Source organism: Lissotriton helveticus, chromosome 12 (genome assembly GCF_964261635.1).
Source record: "Lissotriton helveticus chromosome 12, aLisHel1.1, whole genome shotgun sequence".
NCBI classification, from domain to species: domain Eukaryota; kingdom Metazoa; phylum Chordata; class Amphibia; order Caudata; family Salamandridae; genus Lissotriton; species Lissotriton helveticus.
In genome coordinates, this window is record NC_136073.1 from 554778712 (window position 1) to 554799339 (window position 20628).

General features: G+C 44.0%; 1 protein-coding gene across 3 annotated transcripts in view; it reads right to left on the bottom strand.

Annotated features, from left to right (window-relative positions):
• The window catches only part of ESRP2 (epithelial splicing regulatory protein 2), a 139922-nt gene that overhangs the window by 38265 nt on the left and 81029 nt on the right, over nt 1-20628 (bottom strand). For all 3 annotated transcript variants that reach the window (XM_078669230.1, XM_078669233.1, XM_078669231.1), the window contains 5 exons: nt 10848-10962; nt 8751-8849; nt 7612-7666; nt 4273-4383; nt 3038-3170 (listed from right to left, as the gene is read on the bottom strand). In XM_078669230.1, coding sequence (XP_078525356.1) covers nt 3038-3170; nt 4273-4383; nt 7612-7666; nt 8751-8849; nt 10848-10962 — 513 coding nt within the window. The remainder of the gene's footprint in view (nt 1-3037; nt 3171-4272; nt 4384-7611; nt 7667-8750; nt 8850-10847; nt 10963-20628) is intronic.

Here is a 20628-nt window from a genome sequence, read left to right on the forward strand (position 1 = left end):
ATTCACCTGTATTATCTTATCTTCAAGGAGGACAGAATGTGCCACTGTTTTCTTGAGCAAAAAAAAAGGACGGAATGCTGAATAAATCAAACAGTCACAGATCTGGCTTAAATCAATTGTTAAGTTGCTTGCCATGCCATTTCAGTTTCAACTCAGCCATATGCAAATCAGTCTTGGCCCTGCTCCTCATGGAAACAGTCCAGCCCAAACCGCTAGTTTCTCCCTAGACCAGAAACAAGCCTTCTGGGACCAGTTTTGCGGTATCACCCCTCTTCATCCAGGTTAGTTTGATTCCGGTGGCATAGTGAGCACAGGACCCACATCTGGGCATACCCTTCCCACTTAGAAGAATGTTCAGCATTCCCTCCATCTTTTTCTGTTGCTTTAGTTGTGAAAGGGTACGCCCAGACGTGGAAAGGGTACGCCCAGACGTGGAAAGGGCACGCCCAGACGTGGAAAGGGCACGCCCAGACGTGGAAAGGGCACGCCCAGACGTGGAAAGGGCACGCCCAGACGTGGAAAGGGCACGCCCAGACGTGGAAAGGGCACGCCCAGACGTGGAAAGGGCACGCCCAGACGTGGAAAGGGCACGCCCAGACGTGGAAAGGGCACGCCCAGACGTGGAAAGGGCACGCCCAGACGTGGAAAGGGCACGCCCAGACGTGGAAAGGGCACGCCCAGACGTGGAAAGGGCACGCCCAGACGTGGAAAGGGCACGCCCAGACGTGGAAAGGGCACGCCCAGACGTGGAAAGGGCACGCCCAGACGTGGAAAGGGCACGCCCAGACGTGGAAAGGGCACGCCCAGACGTGGAAAGGGTACGCCCAGACGTGGAAAGGGTACGCCCAGACGTGGGTTCTGTGCTCTCTTGCCACTGGATTCAAGCTAGCCTGGCTGATGAAAGGGTGATTCCCTGAAACCAGTCCAGAGATGCTTGTTTCCAGTGCAGGGAGGACCTGGCTTTGCAGTTCAGGCTCGATTGCTCCCATGGGAAGTCGGTTCAAGACTGATTTGCATATGGCTGGATCCAAACTGGAATGGCGAGCAAAAAAAAGACTATTTAACCCAGATCTGTGACCGGGGGGGGGCAGGGTGAATGTTTGAGAACATTCATAAAATCGGTCCATCTTTTTGTTGCTACTGTTTTCTTGAGGGCATGTGCAGAAGTGTCCATGTCAATGCAATATGCAACCAAAATAAAAAGCCAGGTATCCTCTTTGCCTTGCCTCACCAGATATGGATTGTATAGTCTTACGCAGTGCTTCACCAAAACATTGAAATACTTTTCCATCTCCAAATTTAGAACATCCCCTGCCACTTATCCTTGAGCAGTGACCATCCTTCACCCATCTTAGCCAGAAACAAATGTTAACTTTGAGAGTCCTAGGCATCCAATCACTTTCACACCACGACCACTGCTACCCAATTCCAAGTACTCCATATGCCACGCTAGCATCACTCACACCTTCTCCATATGCGAGCTGCCAGTTTCTCAGTAATTCATTTGCCTTTTCAAAATGATTACATTACCAACCATCCCTTCAAATGTACCCTCCGCTTCAACAACTTCCTCTCCTTAGCACCCACAGTGCAGTTTCAAGTTTGTTGCCCCCTCGCATCTCTCCACTTAAATGCTTTTTCCCTTCGCATGAGCTGTTATTTCACTAGTGACCTTCGAAGCAGGCATCAAGAACCACCAGCTTCCTCACTACTTCTCTAATGGATTTTTTGCTAAACACGCTACAAAGCACAGGCACCAGCAAGATTACAGACTGAAACGGGTGTATGTGAAGTCTATTTTGCTAAGTTTTGCTAATCAGTATCATCATCAGCAGCTCAAGCACTGTTGGTTACCAGAGTCTTTTGAAGTGCCTACATCTAGCATTTCTATTCCACATGTTCACTGAAACCAGTGATTGCGTGAAAACACAGGATGTATTCCAAGACTTCTAGAGGATTATGTCTAACAAGTATCATATATACGTATATTGGTCATGCTAACAAAATGAATGACAACCATGAAACCAAACACCAACGTGTATTTGATTGTTGTGTACCCCAGAACACAAATACATAACAAATCCAAGGAGTGATTAACATTTTGGCCTAAAACTCAATGGCTCTTGATATCTTTGCATTTGTCCTCTTGGCTCAAAAAACATATTGGGTTTGCTTCCATCAAGCTTTACAGCATTGCAGAATATGCGGACTTCAAATTTTCAAAGAGACGTGTTTCATAAAGATATGCATTTAGAAGACTGGTAGGCCAGAATCATGCCTACTTCTTAGGATAATCCCCATATGAACATTTTCCTTACGCAAATAGCCAGAAAATGTGGCATTTGTCTTGCCCCCACGAATCTAAACTCAACACTGTTGCTTATTAAGGTATTGGCACAAACAGGCAAGGGAATTTTAAATTATCCCGCATGTTATATCAAATGATTAAATTCTACAAAACAAAGATTATTCCAGTTTTAAGAAACATTGCCGTTTGCCATTAGACAAACTTCAGAATAAAAAAAAGCATTAGCCAACATACAGGCGCTAAACTGAATGTAACATCTGCATGCAGAGGAAACCCGTATGGGTGTAAAATGTAAGAGCTGTGGTAGAAGAGGTCTTGTTTGATACTTAACCCCTTACATGTGTCGGACGGCCCCCACCCATCTGACGACACGGTGGACATGTGCGGAGGACAGCTGGGGGCCGCACGATCTGCGCACGCATCAGATTCGGCCGCAGCTGAATGTCCGGCCCGGCGAAGCGTTAAATGAAGGACACAGTACCCAACATGTTAGGGTCCATCACTGCACTCTTCAATCCATTATTAGCATTTCAACTGTTTGCCCAAGCATAGCTGTAGCCCCAATTACTCTTCAAACACCCCCCGCCTTTCTCTAACCAAAGCCGCCCCCAAACCAAAACACCTCCCTCCATCCTCCTCAAACCAAAGCACACCTCGATTGTTCTCCACAAATGCAGGCACTCTTGCACTTCCAGTCCTGCCTTGTTGACTGAGGGGCTTCAAACGTACCTCAATGTATCTGCTCCCCATGTGATGCTTGTTTCTTTCCAGGGCCAGGTTTCTCTGTTCTGCGTTGACGAATCGCACAAGAGCTTCGCCGTTCCTCCTTCCCTGAGCATTCAAACACAACGCCACACCACCTCTGCCACACAATGTCAACAAATAGGTTAGTTTTCCATTCTGAACAAGCAATGTCGTTACATGCTTGACAAACTCTAGAAAAGTTAACGTACACAGCATATTTCAAAATGGTAAAGTAGGGTTTTTGAGCCCGGGAGTTGCAGTATTATACTGAATATACAAGGTATGCTCCTATGGAACCGGTACAGAATGGGCACGGTCAGGGAAGTTGTGCGATGTATGCATTAGTTTAACAGAAGACCCTCATTCTGGCATGTATTTTCAACCAGTATTTCATTATTTTCAGGAGTCATTGCCCAAACAAGGGTACTGAGAAATGCCAAACTGTCCTATGGTAGCCCTGCGCAACATTTGTTATTTCTTTTTAGTATTTATAGAGTGAACTGTGACCAGACTGGTATCCTAGCGCCAAGAGCAGTAAAGTGCCTACAGGGGATTAAAAACCGAGAATAAAACATCACTGTGGGCACTCACTATTTCGGGAACAGTCCAGTCTTCAAGGCAACATTCATAAACCTTATTTTCAATGTCACCAGAAGCCCAACATACATTGCAAAGCATTTGCACAGAGTATGCTAGCTAATCGTTTGGGAATAATACTTAAGTAAAATTGTGGGAATCGATGCAAAATAAATTAGGGTTTAAATAGTCAAGACTGCCATCTAAAAGGGAGGGGAGGGCGAGAACCATTTACAGCGCCATTAAGAGCCCGCCACACAGTAAACTCCAAGTACAGATACTACCATGTACAGTGTTTAAAGGGATGGCCGTTTCATGCTACCCAACTTTTCATATCACATGTGGAATTTAGGGTCCAAGATTGAGTGCGTTCCTCTGAAGTCGCCTATATTCTGCATTGGTGCTACAATAAAAAGGTTCTTACGCGTGTCTTGGCTGTTGACTCTACATCAAGGCTTTCGGAATGCCTGAACAGGTGTTTTGAGGAATTAGAGTGAAAGTTAGTTTTTGGCTAATGTGCTGTATACCTTAACAAAATGTTCCTTTCATCAGAGCCAAGAAATTCAGAATTATGCTAAATACAGGCTACTACCATATCAGCTAAATTGAGGTGAGGGAGTCAATCTGGCCATCGGTGGTCTTACTTGGCAATGTTGAGGCCTTTGAAGAAGCGTGCGATGTCCTGGTCGGAGGACTGCCACGGTAAACCTCGCGCTCGTATGACCGTTTCACCATCCACCACTTCAGATTTACTACTGTAGGAGCGCAAACAAAACATTTCAATCACTGCTTGGATAGTTCAAAAAAAGTTTAAAACATTAACCTGTCGCGCCAATACTAGGACTATACAAGCTGCTTTGCTCCGTAACGCATCAGCACTCCGTGTTTGAGATTGGCTTCGTGCTTTACAGGAGTTCTCATCAAGCATCACCTCCATAGTCTACACCAATCTTAGACTAGTTTCCTGTCTGCAGTGAAAATCAAAAACAATACTCCCGAACCCCCACATCTAACCATTAGCATTGAATCAAAGATGGGGATGGCAATTACTAACCACAGGCCACAAAAGATGGCAAGAAACAATTCTTAGCATCTTGTGCCTAATTTTTCTCCCTCAAGTCGAGGAAGCATGGGTTTTATTGTAGGCACCACCTGAAAGGGCCTTGAAATTGCGTACATGAGTTCACCCAAGGCTGCAAAACAGATATGGCTGTGGCAGAGCAGGTCTCAAGTGGGAAGAGGATGCCCGTTCTCCTCACTGATGGTAGGTCAGTCTGAAAACCCTAGCTGGAAGGGCTTACCTGCATCTGATTAAAAGCGAATGGGTCATAGAATTCAAAGCCACATGGTGCCCAACAAGTGCAAACTATTGCAGCGACTTACAGAGTTGGTGACCGCAAAATACCCTTAGAGCTAACCATGAACTACAAAGCCTCCCCGGAGCATTAGTGTATACATCAGAGGTGTACACACACAGAAACATCACACCCAAAGGAGCAAAGACCATATAGTAGAAATGGTGAACGCCCCCCTTGCTCCATGTGTCAGAGAATGGGCAAACTGTATCTGCCTCAAACAAACTATAGAGAAAGAGACAGCACACTATTTTGGCAGTTGCTGTAATAAAAAAATCGGAAAAAATGAGGTTGTTCACTTTTTAAATGAAGGATTTGACTAAATTATGCTAAAAATCTGTTCCATTTGATTATAAAAGTATCAACATATACCAGTACCAAATTGCTAAATTTAGAGGCGTTATTCTTGGAGTGGTGAATTTGTTCAAATGGATTTGCAGAATTCGTAAGCAAGAACGATAAGGGGGTTAAGCAATGGTACAGGTTATTTTCTTTATATTTGAGATGGTGCAAAAACATCTCCCATGAACCTGGAAGCATCCTTTTAATTCTGTATTACACAAGGAGCAAAACACTGCCAAACAGATCTGCCATGTTTCTGTGATCTACCCAAGGGTCTCAAGACTGCAAAGGAGGCTTAGGCGAGCTGTCCACACGTGGTGAGATGGACAGGGATAACAACAAGAAATCGGTTGGAACATCCTTTTCCCGGCGAGAAAACCAACAGACTTCAATGGAGCATCCCCTTATCCAGCATACCCCTAAACACCCTCCTTCAGCTACTCTAGAGTAGAAGTGTGTTTTTTTCTGCTTAGAAGTCATGTGTTTGCATTGGAGTGTGGTTAGTGTTTGCTCCTCCTAATCAGCCCTCTGTAAAGAGGGGATTATGACTGCAGCGCAGCTGCATTAAACGGGGACACGTTCAAGCCTCGCGGCTAGTTATTGACACTGGTCAAGTGGAAACAACAGTCTCAGTCCACAGTCTTTGCAAAGTCACTGAGGAGCGAGGCGAAGCCATCAAGGGTCCATGAAGGAGTCCAAGCAGCAGAATCTAAGCCCCTCAGTCAGCAGTGTAAGCTCCAGTTACTTTACACTGCTAATTCCGAGGAAACTAAAGCAGCTCAGTCAGCATGTTGGTTTAAAAAACAACAACAACAAAAAACACTTTGCAATCTTCCCAGGACCCCACTAAAAAGCCAAGTAAATTACAAACTGATCAATTTTTAAAGAATGTTCCGGTTTAAATAGTTTTTGGGTGGGGTGGGTGGGACTTTACACAGGGGTGCCGGAAATGTCACACCATACATTGAGAGAAAAGGTTACTGAAGCACAAAGCCCCTAACCCCCCCCCCACACACACACAAATAAACCATTGATTTTGTGCCTATAATTATCCCTACGCCGGTTTCATGGTACTCTGGGGCTCATGGTAAGGCTTTCGGGTTTGTGTGGTATTTTTTTCAACGTGTATTAGCCTAGCAGTCATTACCGACTGCACTGAAAATCACAACAAATAGATTTCAAGGTTGTTTTTTTTACTTACTTAAAAACCAATACTGATATGAATACAGTTTGCGGTCTATCTGTAAGAATGGAAATCTTGCAGCCTTACAAGTATCAGTGTGGCACCGCTCCTCGTTTTGTTCATTTCAATGGTCCCCAGATATTCCCCGACTCTAGGTTTGAACTGGAGCCTTATATCCATGGTAGGGGGATAGTGCAAAGTGGATGCAAGCAGAGTCACAAAACGCTCTCAGTGGCTTGTAATGAACATTCAGCCACCACATTAAATGTACATTTAAAATGGGCGCGCCATCGAAACATAATACAACGGGGGCGCAAAGGGCCAATCAGAAATCAACATACATGCCTGGCCGAGTATTCCATAGTGCTAAAACTACATGATACAGCAATGTAGGATTATTTGGTGTAAGGGTGCATATTAAAGACTGTGTTGAAAACCCTACAGAAAATACCAAGAGGCAAACAAACAAAGATATTGCTTGTAACCAATTTAATTTACTAAAGCTGTAAAGAGAATGTCTTCCTTCGGACAATTCACTCCATGAACTGGAGTTGAAACATTCATTCTATTTTACCAAAACAAGGTAAAAACGTGCTCCAATGTAAGGTGTCACTAGGTGAAGAAACCATTGTTCAAACTAGAAAGCTGATACTTTCCTAAAATGAAGGATAGTTGTCAACTGAAAGAAATGAACAGTTTTTCTGAAACCAGTCCTAAATATCCGCTTCGCAGAGGACTTACTCCAGCTTCCCCTGTGCCAAATGAGTCGTGTAATTAGCCTTTACTTCACTCAGGGAAACCGAAGCAATCTACTAGAGACACTTATGGCAATATAGAAAAATATATGCACGAGAAGTTGTCACTTCCGGGGAAACACGAGGGAGTTATGGTAAACAATTTAGGTCAATACCCATATAAGGTCGGAGAGGGGTCTGGAGTTAGACTTTTACACATCCATCACCGCTAGGCCTGGGAATACTGTACTTCACCCCGAAACGTGCAGAATTATCCCAAGATCATGCACCTCCCTCCTTTAAAGTCAGCAGCGTTCTTCCACAACTAATGTAAACACTAATGTAAGTCTCAATGTCGTAGTGACTTACCAGGGCCCAGTTTCATATTTGTATTTCACCGTTTCAGGACAAACAAATTCATGATCTGCAAAAGAAAAAGTAATTTAAAACAGAGCATCCACACTATAAAGGACAACCCACAAAAGGCCTGAAATTGTACTTTCACTGACCCCTCTGACCACAGTATACATTGGTTGGCATTTTAGGGGAACCTCTGACGTAATGCATGGTTTTGGAGAGAAGTAAAATGCAAATTAACTTCACAATTGGAGTTATGGGGGAATCTGCCAAGCTCCAATGTTGTGACCAGTCTTGAAGCTCTGTTCCGGGCATCCACTACCCGATGGTGCGGCCTTTCAGACTCCGTGAAGAGGTGTGCTACCCTGGAGATGTTTCAGGATGCAATGAACTGGAGGAAGAGATAGAATGTTGTGTGCCCTTGTTAAAGAGGCTCAAATGTTGCAGTCCATTTTATTCAGAGTGGGAGAGCGGCACGGCTCTTCACAGCAAAGTTGGTGGGGGTCATCAATATGATCAGAATAAGGTGCTTGGGAAATGGAGCCCTGCTCATGCAACAACTTCAGCGAGAACAGCCTCGGCCGGGATCAGTGTAGGGCAATAAGCAAACAGGAGGTATGAGCTTAGAAAAGCCAAGGCGCAGCATAGGCAGTGCAGCGTCTAAAGAGCACTGACGTCACCAAAAGAAGATTCCAGGAAAACAGACCAAGGTAGAGACTATTTGCATTTTCAAGTGTGAAGAGATTGCTACAGGGACACTCGCGAATGTAAGGAAAAATTGAGGATGGACTCATTGAACCAGGACTCTTGACTGTACTTTCACATCATTGGTTGTTTTTGAGGGGACTTCTTTTAAACAGGGGGTGGGGCGGGAGCAAACAGCATTGCAGTGGTATTCAGCTCTGGTTTTTATTCAATTCAAAGCGTTTTCAGTAGACTTCAAACAACATTTCTAACACATTTGATTGTACATTAAATAAGAAAATATCTAAAGGATGTTTTATAGTCAATTACCAGAAACTGACGAGTGGGGAAACAGCAATCATAGTTCAACACCTCCACATCCTTAGGGTTACACAGTTAGTCATTTCCTGTTATTAAAAATATCTAGTTGTTGAAAAGGAGAGATTTGAAAAAACGATTTCACTTACCATAAGGCCACGAAATCAGTGCTAAAACTGTATTCACCATAGTCGTGACCTCCCATACACCAAAGTCGTTATCCGTGTCATCATTGGAAATTTCTAGAACTTCGAAGTTGGTCAAGGAAACTTGCCAAAATGCTTCAAGAATTCTTGAACCAGATACGAACGCTTTGCATAACTGCATCGTGTTAGGAGGAGAGGGGGGGGATTGGCAGGGATGTAAGTGCACGTCCTATACCAGAAACAAGGTAGGGGCAGCTACAGCAGAGTGACTTAATCCAAATGCTCCTTGCACAGTGCTCTATTTGAGAGGTAGGTGCCCTCGGTTTCGGGGACAGGTACATATTTTTCCCTCAGACTTTCACCCAGAGAACGAGAGATTAAAAAAAACACTTTAAGAGGGATTTAATGGGGAAGGCAGGGTGGTGAAGTTAAAGGGCACGAGGTGAGCCCATTCAGCCCTTGAATTCAGCATCCCAGATACTTATGTCTCTGGCCACGGGCTACTGGGCAAAACCTTGGGACCGACCGTAATATTTTATACATTAAGAGATGTCCCCTGCAATGAGTGTGCTGGCAGGAGACAGTGGTCTTCTACTGTCGATGCGAATAGATCTTTACATGTACTTGGTAGAGCATTTTAAACTGCACGTCCTGTGCAGGAAGCAAAGCTATGCACCCTACATTTCACTTTGCATAAATAAGATCACTATTTCACATTGAAAAACTAATTAGATAGGATCAGGACACGCTGCACATTGTTTTTCACCCAAAATTTTCGTTTCACTTCAAGACAATATGAAAGGCACACAGCAGCTTAGTGCCGGCTTCATCCACATCAACTTCAATAAAACACATTCAGTATGGCACTACTTTCGAGGTGGTTATCAGCAATCACCAATAGGGCCTCGTAGTATTCAGACGGATCGCAACATTTTCTTCTGCTAACTTTTCAATAGTGCATAAATGTGGTAATGAACCCTGCCATTCCCGATACTAGTTATGGCATAAGCAAACTAATCTGGGTGGTACCTGAAGGGAGCAGGAGGATGCTGCATTGATCACAGATGGTAACTCTGTCATGGCTCACTTTGACAAGCCATTAGCAGCATTTAAAAAACCTGAAGACCGGCGCCATGAATCAACATGGGAGTTCAATATGTGGCACCGAGAATATATGCATGGCCAATCTACGGCTGAAACTCAACTCACCACAAAGGAGACTGAATTAAGCACAATCAGCATCTGCACCGTTGAAAAGGTTACAGTTGAGCAAGAGGCAAGTTTCTCTCTGGTGCAAAGCAAAGTAGGCATCAATAAAGTTTTGAAGTGAAAAACAGTCCCACAAAGCCAGTAACTGAACGCTAACCCATCACAACACCAACAGGACGTAGCTGGACTTTGACAGGACACTTTCAGTTTTCCCTACCTAGGCACTACACTTCGAAGATGCCAAGAGCCAGAGTTCCTCAGCCTCCGGGTCTAATACGTTGTTCGTTAAGCACATTACGCCCCGCAAATGATCTCGAAACTGCTATATAAAGAGCGATACAATATCTAGTTTGTGGAGGAGCAACAACACTGGGACTTCGAGCCACTGCAGGCTCCTAACTTTAGAGGCAGACAAACCGCCTTTTGAAGAGCTGAGAAGTTCAAGGCAGCCAAGGTCACATTTCCATCAGACTCTGGATTAGTCTGTCGAAGAAGTCCCAAATCTGAAGGTGAATCCACAGCTCTGCTCGCCATGACCTGGAATATTGTGCTTACTATTCAGGTCATTAATTGGAAGGGGGCGGGGTCTACAGGTCTGCTTACCACATAGTTCTAAACCAAACAGGAGTAGATTCTGAAGGAAATGCATTGCTGTAGTGCAGGTAGGCCAGGGCAACAAATCAGACACAGAAGGAAGACTGCAAAACGGTAGAGGTAAAAACATTCACACAAAACCAAACCAAAATGATTTAAGTCTTATAGTGCATGTCATAGCTTTAGGTGCTAAATTTGGACAGTTTATTAATTTTCTGTTGCAACTACAAACTCCTTATAGACCACTGTTCCTCCCCAGTGATTCTCTGCAGGATGATGCAAGGTATAAAAGGATACAATCTGCCATGGATTTGATGGTTTGATCCTTCACGGCGGTCGTAGTTTGACAGCATTCCTCAAACTCCTTCCGAAGGTCAAAAAATGAATAAAAGCATTCTGGCAACTGGACATTCTAGAGAGAAAAAAAACACCACTGTTACAGAAGGCAACACATTTACCATGTAAAAAAAAAAAATCAATCCATTTGTTCAATGTGAGATGTGCCAAGTTTGGCTCCAACACAACAGGTTTAAATAAAAATAAACAAAACCACGTAAAAAAAAAAGCACCCTTGAACTCTACATAAAAGAAAGGGGTACTCAAGCCTGCGTGGAGTATGCAGAGTTTTAATCTGTGCAACTCTGCAAAGTGCCAGTGTCGGAGTTTAAGCCTAGCTGCTCGCACTGATTTTAAGTACCGGGAGTTTGACCTGTGCTGTAAAATCAGGGCAAATGGACTACACATTGCACCTGAGGGTACTGCCACTTCTGCGGCTCAAGAATACATTCTACTCGAGCGGCAGTTTACTCAACGCGAGCGGCAGATTTCTCAATGCAAGTGATCGCAACCGCCCGCGATTAGAAGACTCGCTTTACGGTGGAGAGCCGCTCGAGAGAGAAAAAAAACTCCGCTCTGCTTCACTTGAGTTTTTGGGAACTCTGCAGGGCAAAACTCTGCAAACTCCACTGGCGGATCAGAGTTCTTCATCCACCCCAGTACAGAAAAAACCTTATTTTAAGTGGAACCAGCTTTCCTTTGTATTAAAATAGATTTGGAACTCTGTTGAATGATTTAAAGAGTACTTTGAAATGCTTTTTACCAACAAGAGGGGGCGCTGTGTTAATGTTTATTATAAAACGTGGAGACCAAAATGATCACATTAGCAGAACAAATCATTTCTTCAGACAAGCATTTGATTTATAGGTGTGATCCTGAAAGCTCTTTAAAAATGGAAAAGGTGAATTCATAATCCTAGTCTGACACAGCACGCGGTCACTGGTACGAAAGAGCCCATGCACAATTCCCAGCTACAGCATCTTCACACTCCCCTCTGCTAGCTAGCAGCGGTGTGTGGACAGCATCCTGGCACTTAGACCCTGGGTGCCTTCGGGTAACAAAGTTGAAGCTTCATAGGCTATCCCAGGGATCAAAAATCAGACCTTGCCGCATTAGCACTTGAGGAGGGGTAACATTGGATAGCATGGTTTGTGCTGCACGGATAGGAAACCTACTCGGATCTATGTAAATGCATTCATAGTAATAAACCATATTAACACCATTTACCCACAGAGCAACACAGGAGAATTTGAAAAACACGTTGACAAAATAGCCTCACCACATGTTCTCCACCCAAACAACCTTCATTTTGTCACCTCGTACTGAGATTAATTTAGGAGAATTGTTGGCAACACTTTCTAGAATGGGCGCAATTTCGGTAAAACTCCTGGCATTATTGGACGTTTTACATCCTGTTCGAAATCTAATAAACAGTAAAAAGAATATAAAAAAGATCTAGTTCAAGCAAACCAGCAGGATGAGAGCATACGAACACTACCACTTTCCAGCTATATACACACACACACACACACACACACACACACACACACACACACACACACACACAGGGTCTAGACATGCGCAGATTTGGGTGCAGTATAGTGTGTAAAAAGCAGTGCATCGGTCCCGTGTGTGTGTTTTTAACAGACCGCTCAATAGTATTGGTCGGCAGTAAAGCGCTCACAGGACAGCAGTGTTATATTTTGATATGTAAACGAGTTGTGCTGTGTGTTACCCAAAAAAACGCACTAAATACACGTGTGGTTTCTTTTTTTAATTTTATAAAATGTATACAATCACAAATGCCGTTGCATGGTTTACCCAGACTGGCACAGAACATTAGTACTTCACTCTTTATTCTATCTAGAGTTGAGACAAAACGATCTTCAGTTGACATATCGGACGCTAAAGTTTAAGCCAAGAATGTATATCTATCTATATGCCTGTCCTATCCTCTCTCTCCCTCATTTCCAACTTTCCTATCCTTTCCTCCTGCACCTACTTCTCGATCAAAATTGTAGCCAGCCAGGTGGTAACCGCATAATACAAGTGTTATTTCAATCCAGAACTGTTCCAGGAAATATGGAGTTTAAATAGCACGTATGTACGGGATTGTCATATTTCAGGCAGCAGTGGGCTTTAATGCAATGGTGTTTGCTTTTAAAAGCTATTCTTCCTAATAAGGGCATAGCAGCAGCTACCTAGATGTTCGTAATTGGGAAAAGTACATCATTTGAATGCAATTGACACGGCATTAAAGCAGCCACACCCGGCACCGCCCCTCCTGTTTGCGCTGCCAAGAGACTGAAATGCAGGGACGAGTTTCGGCTAAGAAAAAGTGCCGGGTGTCCTGAAGACAGGGGCGCCACCCTGTTCCCTGCACAGACAAGTATGCGATGCAGAAAGGACTGCATTCAAAGAAGGTGCTACGAAGCCCCGTCACTGCAGGTGGTTCCTTCCCACCATGATTCTCTCAGCACAAGCAGCACTCAGTCTGGGACCCTAGGAATTGCAGTCGAGTGCCGATGAACACTGCAGTAGAGTCCTTGAGTGGGACGTGCAATGGACGCAGTCATGGTTTTCCTTCTGAGATTTCACCTATTGCAGTGATCCAATGAGCACACTCCCATCTGGGACGCAGGACACCAGTACAATGACGTCACAGTTGAGCGGGATTACTGCATCCTACGAGGTCTGTAAACAAGCCAAGCAGCCTTGGTGCATTACGCGAAACAAAGGAAATACGATAGGTTATCATTTTCTGAATGTAACTGTTTCAAATCCCATCATTTAACGATGGCAGCGAAGGACAGTAATAGCGGGCTAGACTAAACCGGATAATGCTCGAATTACCTGGATTGTTGGAAAGTATTTAGGAATGTTAAGCTGCAGTCCACAACCAGGACTTGTCAACTTATCCTAGAGCAACTGTACAACTTGGAAGAGGTCACCGACCTTTGATGGTCACGGTCCTTCTGTAGGGCACCATAGTGATGCCAGTGACTCTCAGCCAGTCCTTGCCCTTCATCCCTCTCCAAAGGGGGAGGGTGGCAAAAACATCTGGGCAAACAGGGTTAAAATAAAACTAAAAGCCTGGAGGACTATGTGCTGCTAGCTACAAATCCAAGATAGGGACCATTTACTATATACTTGACTTGCTACCCCCTCCCCACGCACACACTGGTTTCCAGGCTCAAGCGGCATCACAATTTCTGCCATTCCTCTTAAAATATTTAACTCCTTTCTTTTATTCGCAGGCCATATAAACACAAATGTAGATAGAACAGATTGACATGAAGACCAAATATGATCACTAGGTGCCCAATTAGCTTAGGTTTCACAATTATTGTCCAAGGCTCATTAATGGCAAGACCCTTAAAAGCTAGTCTGTGGGAATGATCTTCAATATCCTTTAAAAAGGGTAAGAATTCATATCAGAACTAAGGAGGACACAAACATAACTATTTTGATTCTTGTCAAGTAGTTATCTGCTTGATACATCGATTGTGCCCTCCAGTGGAATCACTCCATTCATCCCATTTAGCTCAATGTTCAGTCAAACAAGGGTTTGACATCTGAGCTGCCAATAAGTCTCCATAGTTGATTCAGTCAAGGGAGCTCTCACCATTTTAAAGTGTCCATATCTACATGAGCACCAGGTACTTTAGAGCAGTGGCCACATTTCAGGCTGGCTCACTTACAGAAACATTGAGCGCTTCAACCGGACTGCTCCCTTCACCCTTCCCACACCAAGACACCTCAGTATCACATGGAGTGACGTTTCATCAGCTTCACTCTACATTACTTGAGCTACTAAAAATTTAAATTCACAGTCGCTGTGCTCCAAAATAACAATCCTCTTTTTACATTATTCTAACAATTGATGGTTTTTAGTGACTTCAAAGAACCACACAAATTCACTCACCAATACATCTTTGGATAAGCCGGTTTATACATCAACTTCTAAAAGGTAAAGGCCGAGCTGCTCTGTTAGAACAAAGAAAGGCAGCTCAGCTTCTAAATCCTTCAGCCACTACTGAGCAGATTCACCAGTTTGTTAGGAAGCGAACTCAAAACCATCCAGTGATGTCAGCAACTAATCTCTAGAGCAGTAGGATTTATCATATGCAACACCAACCTGCACGGCTTCTAGCCGAAGCTCCATGCCTATTCTTGTATTAACTGGTCACTTTGGTAACAGCAAAAACAGCAACAGAGTTTAAATCAACTTGCCGAAATACGGAAATTGAGTCAAAATAAATGAACTAAAATTAAATAGAATCAGTGACCCATTGTTTTGTAACCTGGGGAGGCAGAAATAGATATGCAGCTAGATCTAGGGCACATCTTATATTGCCGCTAAAAACTCTTAAAGGCGGAAACAGCTTCTGGAGGACTTCACAGTCACCCCATTAGAAACCTTTCACCTTTGCAAATATGCTGTGAGATGGTTGTTCAATACAAGAAAGGTTGGTGGCTAAGTGATCAGGCACGGACCCACCCCATGGTCTTCATCCTCTTCCATATCCAACAGCAATAAAGATACATAAGCCTCTGGACCTTGTTCCACTTGCCTTCCAGTTGCAAAATATACTACGGCCAAACACACATCATTCAAGTCCTCGAATACTAGAAACTTGAAGGATGCCAGACTACATGGCTTGCGCAGATTACTATAAAAATATAGGCAGATGCTGAAGAGGAGGAAATACGTGGTCTTTAGCAAATTTGCACCACCAGTGGATGAGAGGTACATTTGCGTTAAGAATTTCAGACTATTTAATGAGTACAACTAAATATTGGCAGAATCCATTCTAGCATTCCTTTAAACCAAGCCAAATCAACTATCTTTTGATTAGTTCGTAATAATACCAGAAAGAAGTGGCAGTTAGACCTGAAGTATAAACCAAGGTCACTAGCTGAAGGCGAAGGATAAGAGTATCTAGATGACAAATGCAATGTGAAAGATGTAGGTACAACTTTTTCAGAAAAATAGAAATTTTTGTCCAAGAGGAACTGAGAACAAGGGACTGGAGAATAAGAAACGAGATGGTTCCGAACATGTCAAAGTCACTGAGAAGAATAGAACTGAATAAAACACAATGACTGTACAACAAGACAATCTCTCAAGAAACAAGAGCGTCCCTCTTGGGGGGCGGGGGTAGGCGAGATACTGGAAAGAAGAGAAATCTAGGTTGGTGAAAAGCATCACAAATTTCGAGTGAGGGGAATCTAGGTTGGTGAAAAGCATCACAAATTTTGAGTGCGGGGAGACTTCTTTAGAAGAAAGAGGAGTGAATACTGATCACTAACGGTGACAGCAGTTACATCCAACAGTTTTTCCCAATGTATATTTCCTTATCTATACAAAAAGGCTTGCATCACACATCTTCATAATGGACAGTACGGACTGTATCACTCAACAAATGAAAGAATAGTATTTTTGGCCTGCACGAACTCCATCAGCTCTATTTCTCTCGGACTGTTTTCTGCTACTTAGACAAAGGTGCAGATACTCTTAGGCTTGTAAAAGTTGTGAAATATTTGCCCAGAAGTCTAAAGCAGTGGTATGAACCACTAGAGCACCATTTTATTTTATAATGAAATTTAAGGGTTTGGGGTAAGCTCCATTAGTCACACACCTTTCAACATTGTCATTTTCTATTTAATATAGACAAGTCTATGGAGGGTATACATCTGTCACAAATGATATTCTGAATTCCAGCCCATTCGAGTTGCCAAAGGCCACGCCTTATGTACAGTAACCAGAGTGCATGGCCAAAGGCAAGGCCATATGGAACCTAGGTTGGTAATGCAATAAAGGAAACTTGTGAACAGCTAGTTTTACAACCCCAAATATCACAGAATAGGCCATCATTAAAATAAGTTATGGGTTTCTACCTGTAATCATTACAGATCAATGTTCTACATAGGTCTAATTTTAACCCCTTTACTGCGCTGAACATTCCGCGCTAGTGCGGAACGTTCTATTGCGTGGGCAGGGCCACGGCGGCCAACGGACGTGCGCAGCACTACCGAGGTAGTGCACGCGATGGCCGCCAGCAGCAATGAGGTTAAAAAGTGCTATAAATCTAGGAACCACTTCATGACTTAACACGACAGTAACACAAATGGCATTCATGGCACCACTGCATACATCACATGGGAGTTAACCAAAGCTACCATCTGTAACAGTAGTCACAAAATATTGCACTGTTTGCATGCTGTACATTGTAGCCAGTTTTGATGTATCAACTTTCTATGAAAGTAAATCAGCGAGGTCATGTCTGATTTCATAATGTGGGCACTGGTGTGGATGCTATGCCCGGCCAAGATAGGCTTAACAGAATTTAAATGTGCTGTTTGGCTTCTTTAGCATCACAACACCCTAACCAGCATGTGTGCGCTTTACAAACTACTAAATAAAAAATATTGGTGGGGTAAATGGGTATAAAAAAAATCTAGGTCCATTGTTTTTTTAACACAATGCTACCTCTGATAAGGCAGTCCTATGAAAATTAACTTGATCCTACTCCAATAGGACAGCCCAGCTCAAACTGCCAAGGCAATTCCCCTCTGAATCAGAACACAAGCAAACCCAGGACTGGTTACACCCTAGTTGGGGCTAGTCCGTTGAGTGCAGTTTGGTGCTGAATATTACGGGGGAATTTGCGTTCGGCTGGGCTTCGCCCAGCTGAGAACACACATTGGAACAACCTTCCTGACTTCAGTACCAGCTGGGCTTAGCTCCGCCGGTCCGGGACTACCACCCCCAGCAGCCCCGCAGTTGTGCCCCAGGTGACGCTGCTGCCCCGCCCACCAACCCGCGCCATGAGGCGCATAAAGCTCCGTGTGGCCTGAGGACCTTTGTGCTGAATATTACGGGGGAATTTGCGTTCGGCTGGATTTCGCCCCGGTGAGAACGCACATTGGAACAACCCTCCTGACTTCAGTACCGGCCGGGCTTAGCTCCGCCGGTCCGGGACTACCACCCCCAGCAGCTCCGCAGTTGCGCTCTAGGTGACGCTGCTGCCCCGCCCACCAACCCGCGCCAGGAGGCGCATAAAGCTCCGTGTTGACCTTCGTCCCGCGAGGACGCACGCGGGACTTCCCGGGAGAAGGGCGGGACAGTCTGTGGCCGTCTGTGGCAGGACAAGGCAGGGCAGGGCCACGGACTTTGGTTATGGGACAGATTCTGGGTCCTTTTGGTCCCTTGAGGTATTTCTATTCAGACTCGGTAATTGAGCCCACCACCTATTCATATCCATAGTGGGACTGTATTTGTTTTGTGTTATTTTAATTTTGATTGCATTCCTGTTTGTCTGTTCCCAGCTTTTTAACAGTATAAGGGAATAATATTTTGTTCCTTACTAAGGTTTATTAAGGCTTATGGGATGTTTATAATTTGTTGTAAGTATTCTGAGAGAGTCAATTATGTCTAAAGGCAATAATGTCAACACCCGTCCTGCCTTAGCTACCCTTGACAATTACCTTGTTAAAGTGGTAGACAAAATTAACAAAGAACGCCGACTATCATTGGGTCGGGGGAGCCCCTCTGTTCCATTACCTAGTCCACCTAAGTCACCCACTTCTTTGTCTACATCTCTAGTAGATGTCAGTTGCAACTTGGAGTTTCCTGCACTTCCAACCACGGCTACCCCTATAGAACCAGAGCCTAACTTGGTCACGCCCCAGGCTCCCCATGATACATTAGTATTAGGCTCACCGGCTCCAAGAGCAAGATCTGGGAGGAGTCATAGTAGGATAATCCTACCAAAACGGGGGGGGGGGCAAACATAACAAAAAAAGACCTGAGCCATTACCCAACAGCGCTGTTAGTGACCCAGTAGCAGTTACTAATAATTCTCAGGTTAAACTAGTTCCCGAACAGTTCGAGCTGTTGATTAGCATCATTGATGCCAAGTTTGATAAAATTATTAAACCTTTAATGGACAAACTTGACACTATCTCAGGGGAGGTAAAGAGGTTGGGAGACCTTCTGAGCTTACATATAGGGTCAAATGTTAGCCTAGAAGCAGGTACAAGGGGTAATGGATCTATAACGGAGACACCAAAGATACCCAAAGAGGGATTATGCCCAGTTACTGTAGCTGTATCCAACCCTGTGCCTAAGGTGTGTTTAAATACTCCTATTACTATAGGCCCAGTGGATAAGCCAGGGCTAATTAAAGAGAAGACCAAGCGATATGGTTATTCGCAGCCCGACTTACCCCCAGATTGTGCTCCATATGTGGCAGTTTTAACTAATGTCCCACCAGTCAGGGAGACTGGGCCCCATAGCAATTTGGAAACACATGAATCTTTGAAGAATAAAACCGTGGGTTGGCTTAATCGAGAGTGTGGTTTCCCAGTAGCTCTGTCTGATCAGATTCTAACCACCACAAGAACGAATTGGATAGGGAAGTCACATAAAAATATCAGTGGGGACTGTGTAATAGTAAATTTTAAAAACCCACCCATTGCCACCACCTCTTTGATCAGAGCTACCTCTCGCCCACCGAACGACCAGGGTATTTCACTCAGACCCTTGGGGTTTTTCTATAGACATTTATTTGTCCAGCATACCAACGATTCTGTGGGGAGTAGAGGTAGTGCCTCTAGTGTGTCTAGAGGTTTTGAGGTGGTAACATCTAATCGTTACCAATCTTTGAGCTGTTTAGACGATTGACTGGATTCTGACCAGGCCCTCTCCCTGCCTGAAGCAGAAACTGTACTTTGTGGAGGCGAGTCAGAAGGAAATAATATAGGGCTTCCTGTCAACGTAAGTGTGCATCTTGATTGCCGTATGTTATACAGCTCTGTGGATGAATCTGATGGATGTATTGGGGATCTGCCTGTAGCAGATAGGCTAAGTGTAACCCTCCCTAATTTTAATGATACACTGGACAATCATTGTATTAGCCCAACCATTATTACCCCCGTTGAAATTATGCAAATGCCCACTGGACCCCCGAGCTGTTTTATTGCCAGTTGGAATGTTGCAGGTTTAGCGTCTAAAGACGATTGCCTGGGGTGGTCAGAATTTGTTGATCTTTTCGATATCATCTGCTTCCAGGAAACTTGGTGTAAAAATGTTACCGGTTACAACGGTTTTGTTTCTTACCAATTACCCGCTACAGCATCAACATCTGGTAGAGCTATGGGAGGGCTTTTGGTTTTGATTTCAGTTAAAATTCCCATTATTGTCAAAAAACATGTATTAGCGGGGGCTCATTCTCAGATTTTATGGTTGTCGCAGGAAGAAGGAAGAAACATCCTTCTAATTAATTTTTATAATAACATTTGACAGCACCATGTATCTGGTGATTAATGCTTTAGAGAGCGCCCTGTTGGACATCATAGCGGGTTCGAATGTTATTTTTGAATTAATTTTAGCGGGGGATTTTAATATTGCAGTTTGTCCCCTTTCCCATCAAAGTACGTGTGGGGTCACCAATCGTTTTGAGGATGCCGATCTCCATTTCCCTCATAACAAGTACGGGGAATCCCTGAATAACTTTCTAGCGGCACACGATATGGAAACATTGGCGAATGAGAAGAACGATTTAGGTGAGAGCGTCCCCACTTTTTCAGGTAGGGGGGCTAATACTGTTATTGATTTTATATGTATGTCATCTAATCTTATCCCCTGGAGTTTGGCCCCTAGGGTCGTGGATATCATGCTTAGCGACCATAACTGTGTTACTATTGAGGCCACTCTAGAAAGAAAAACCTGTACCTG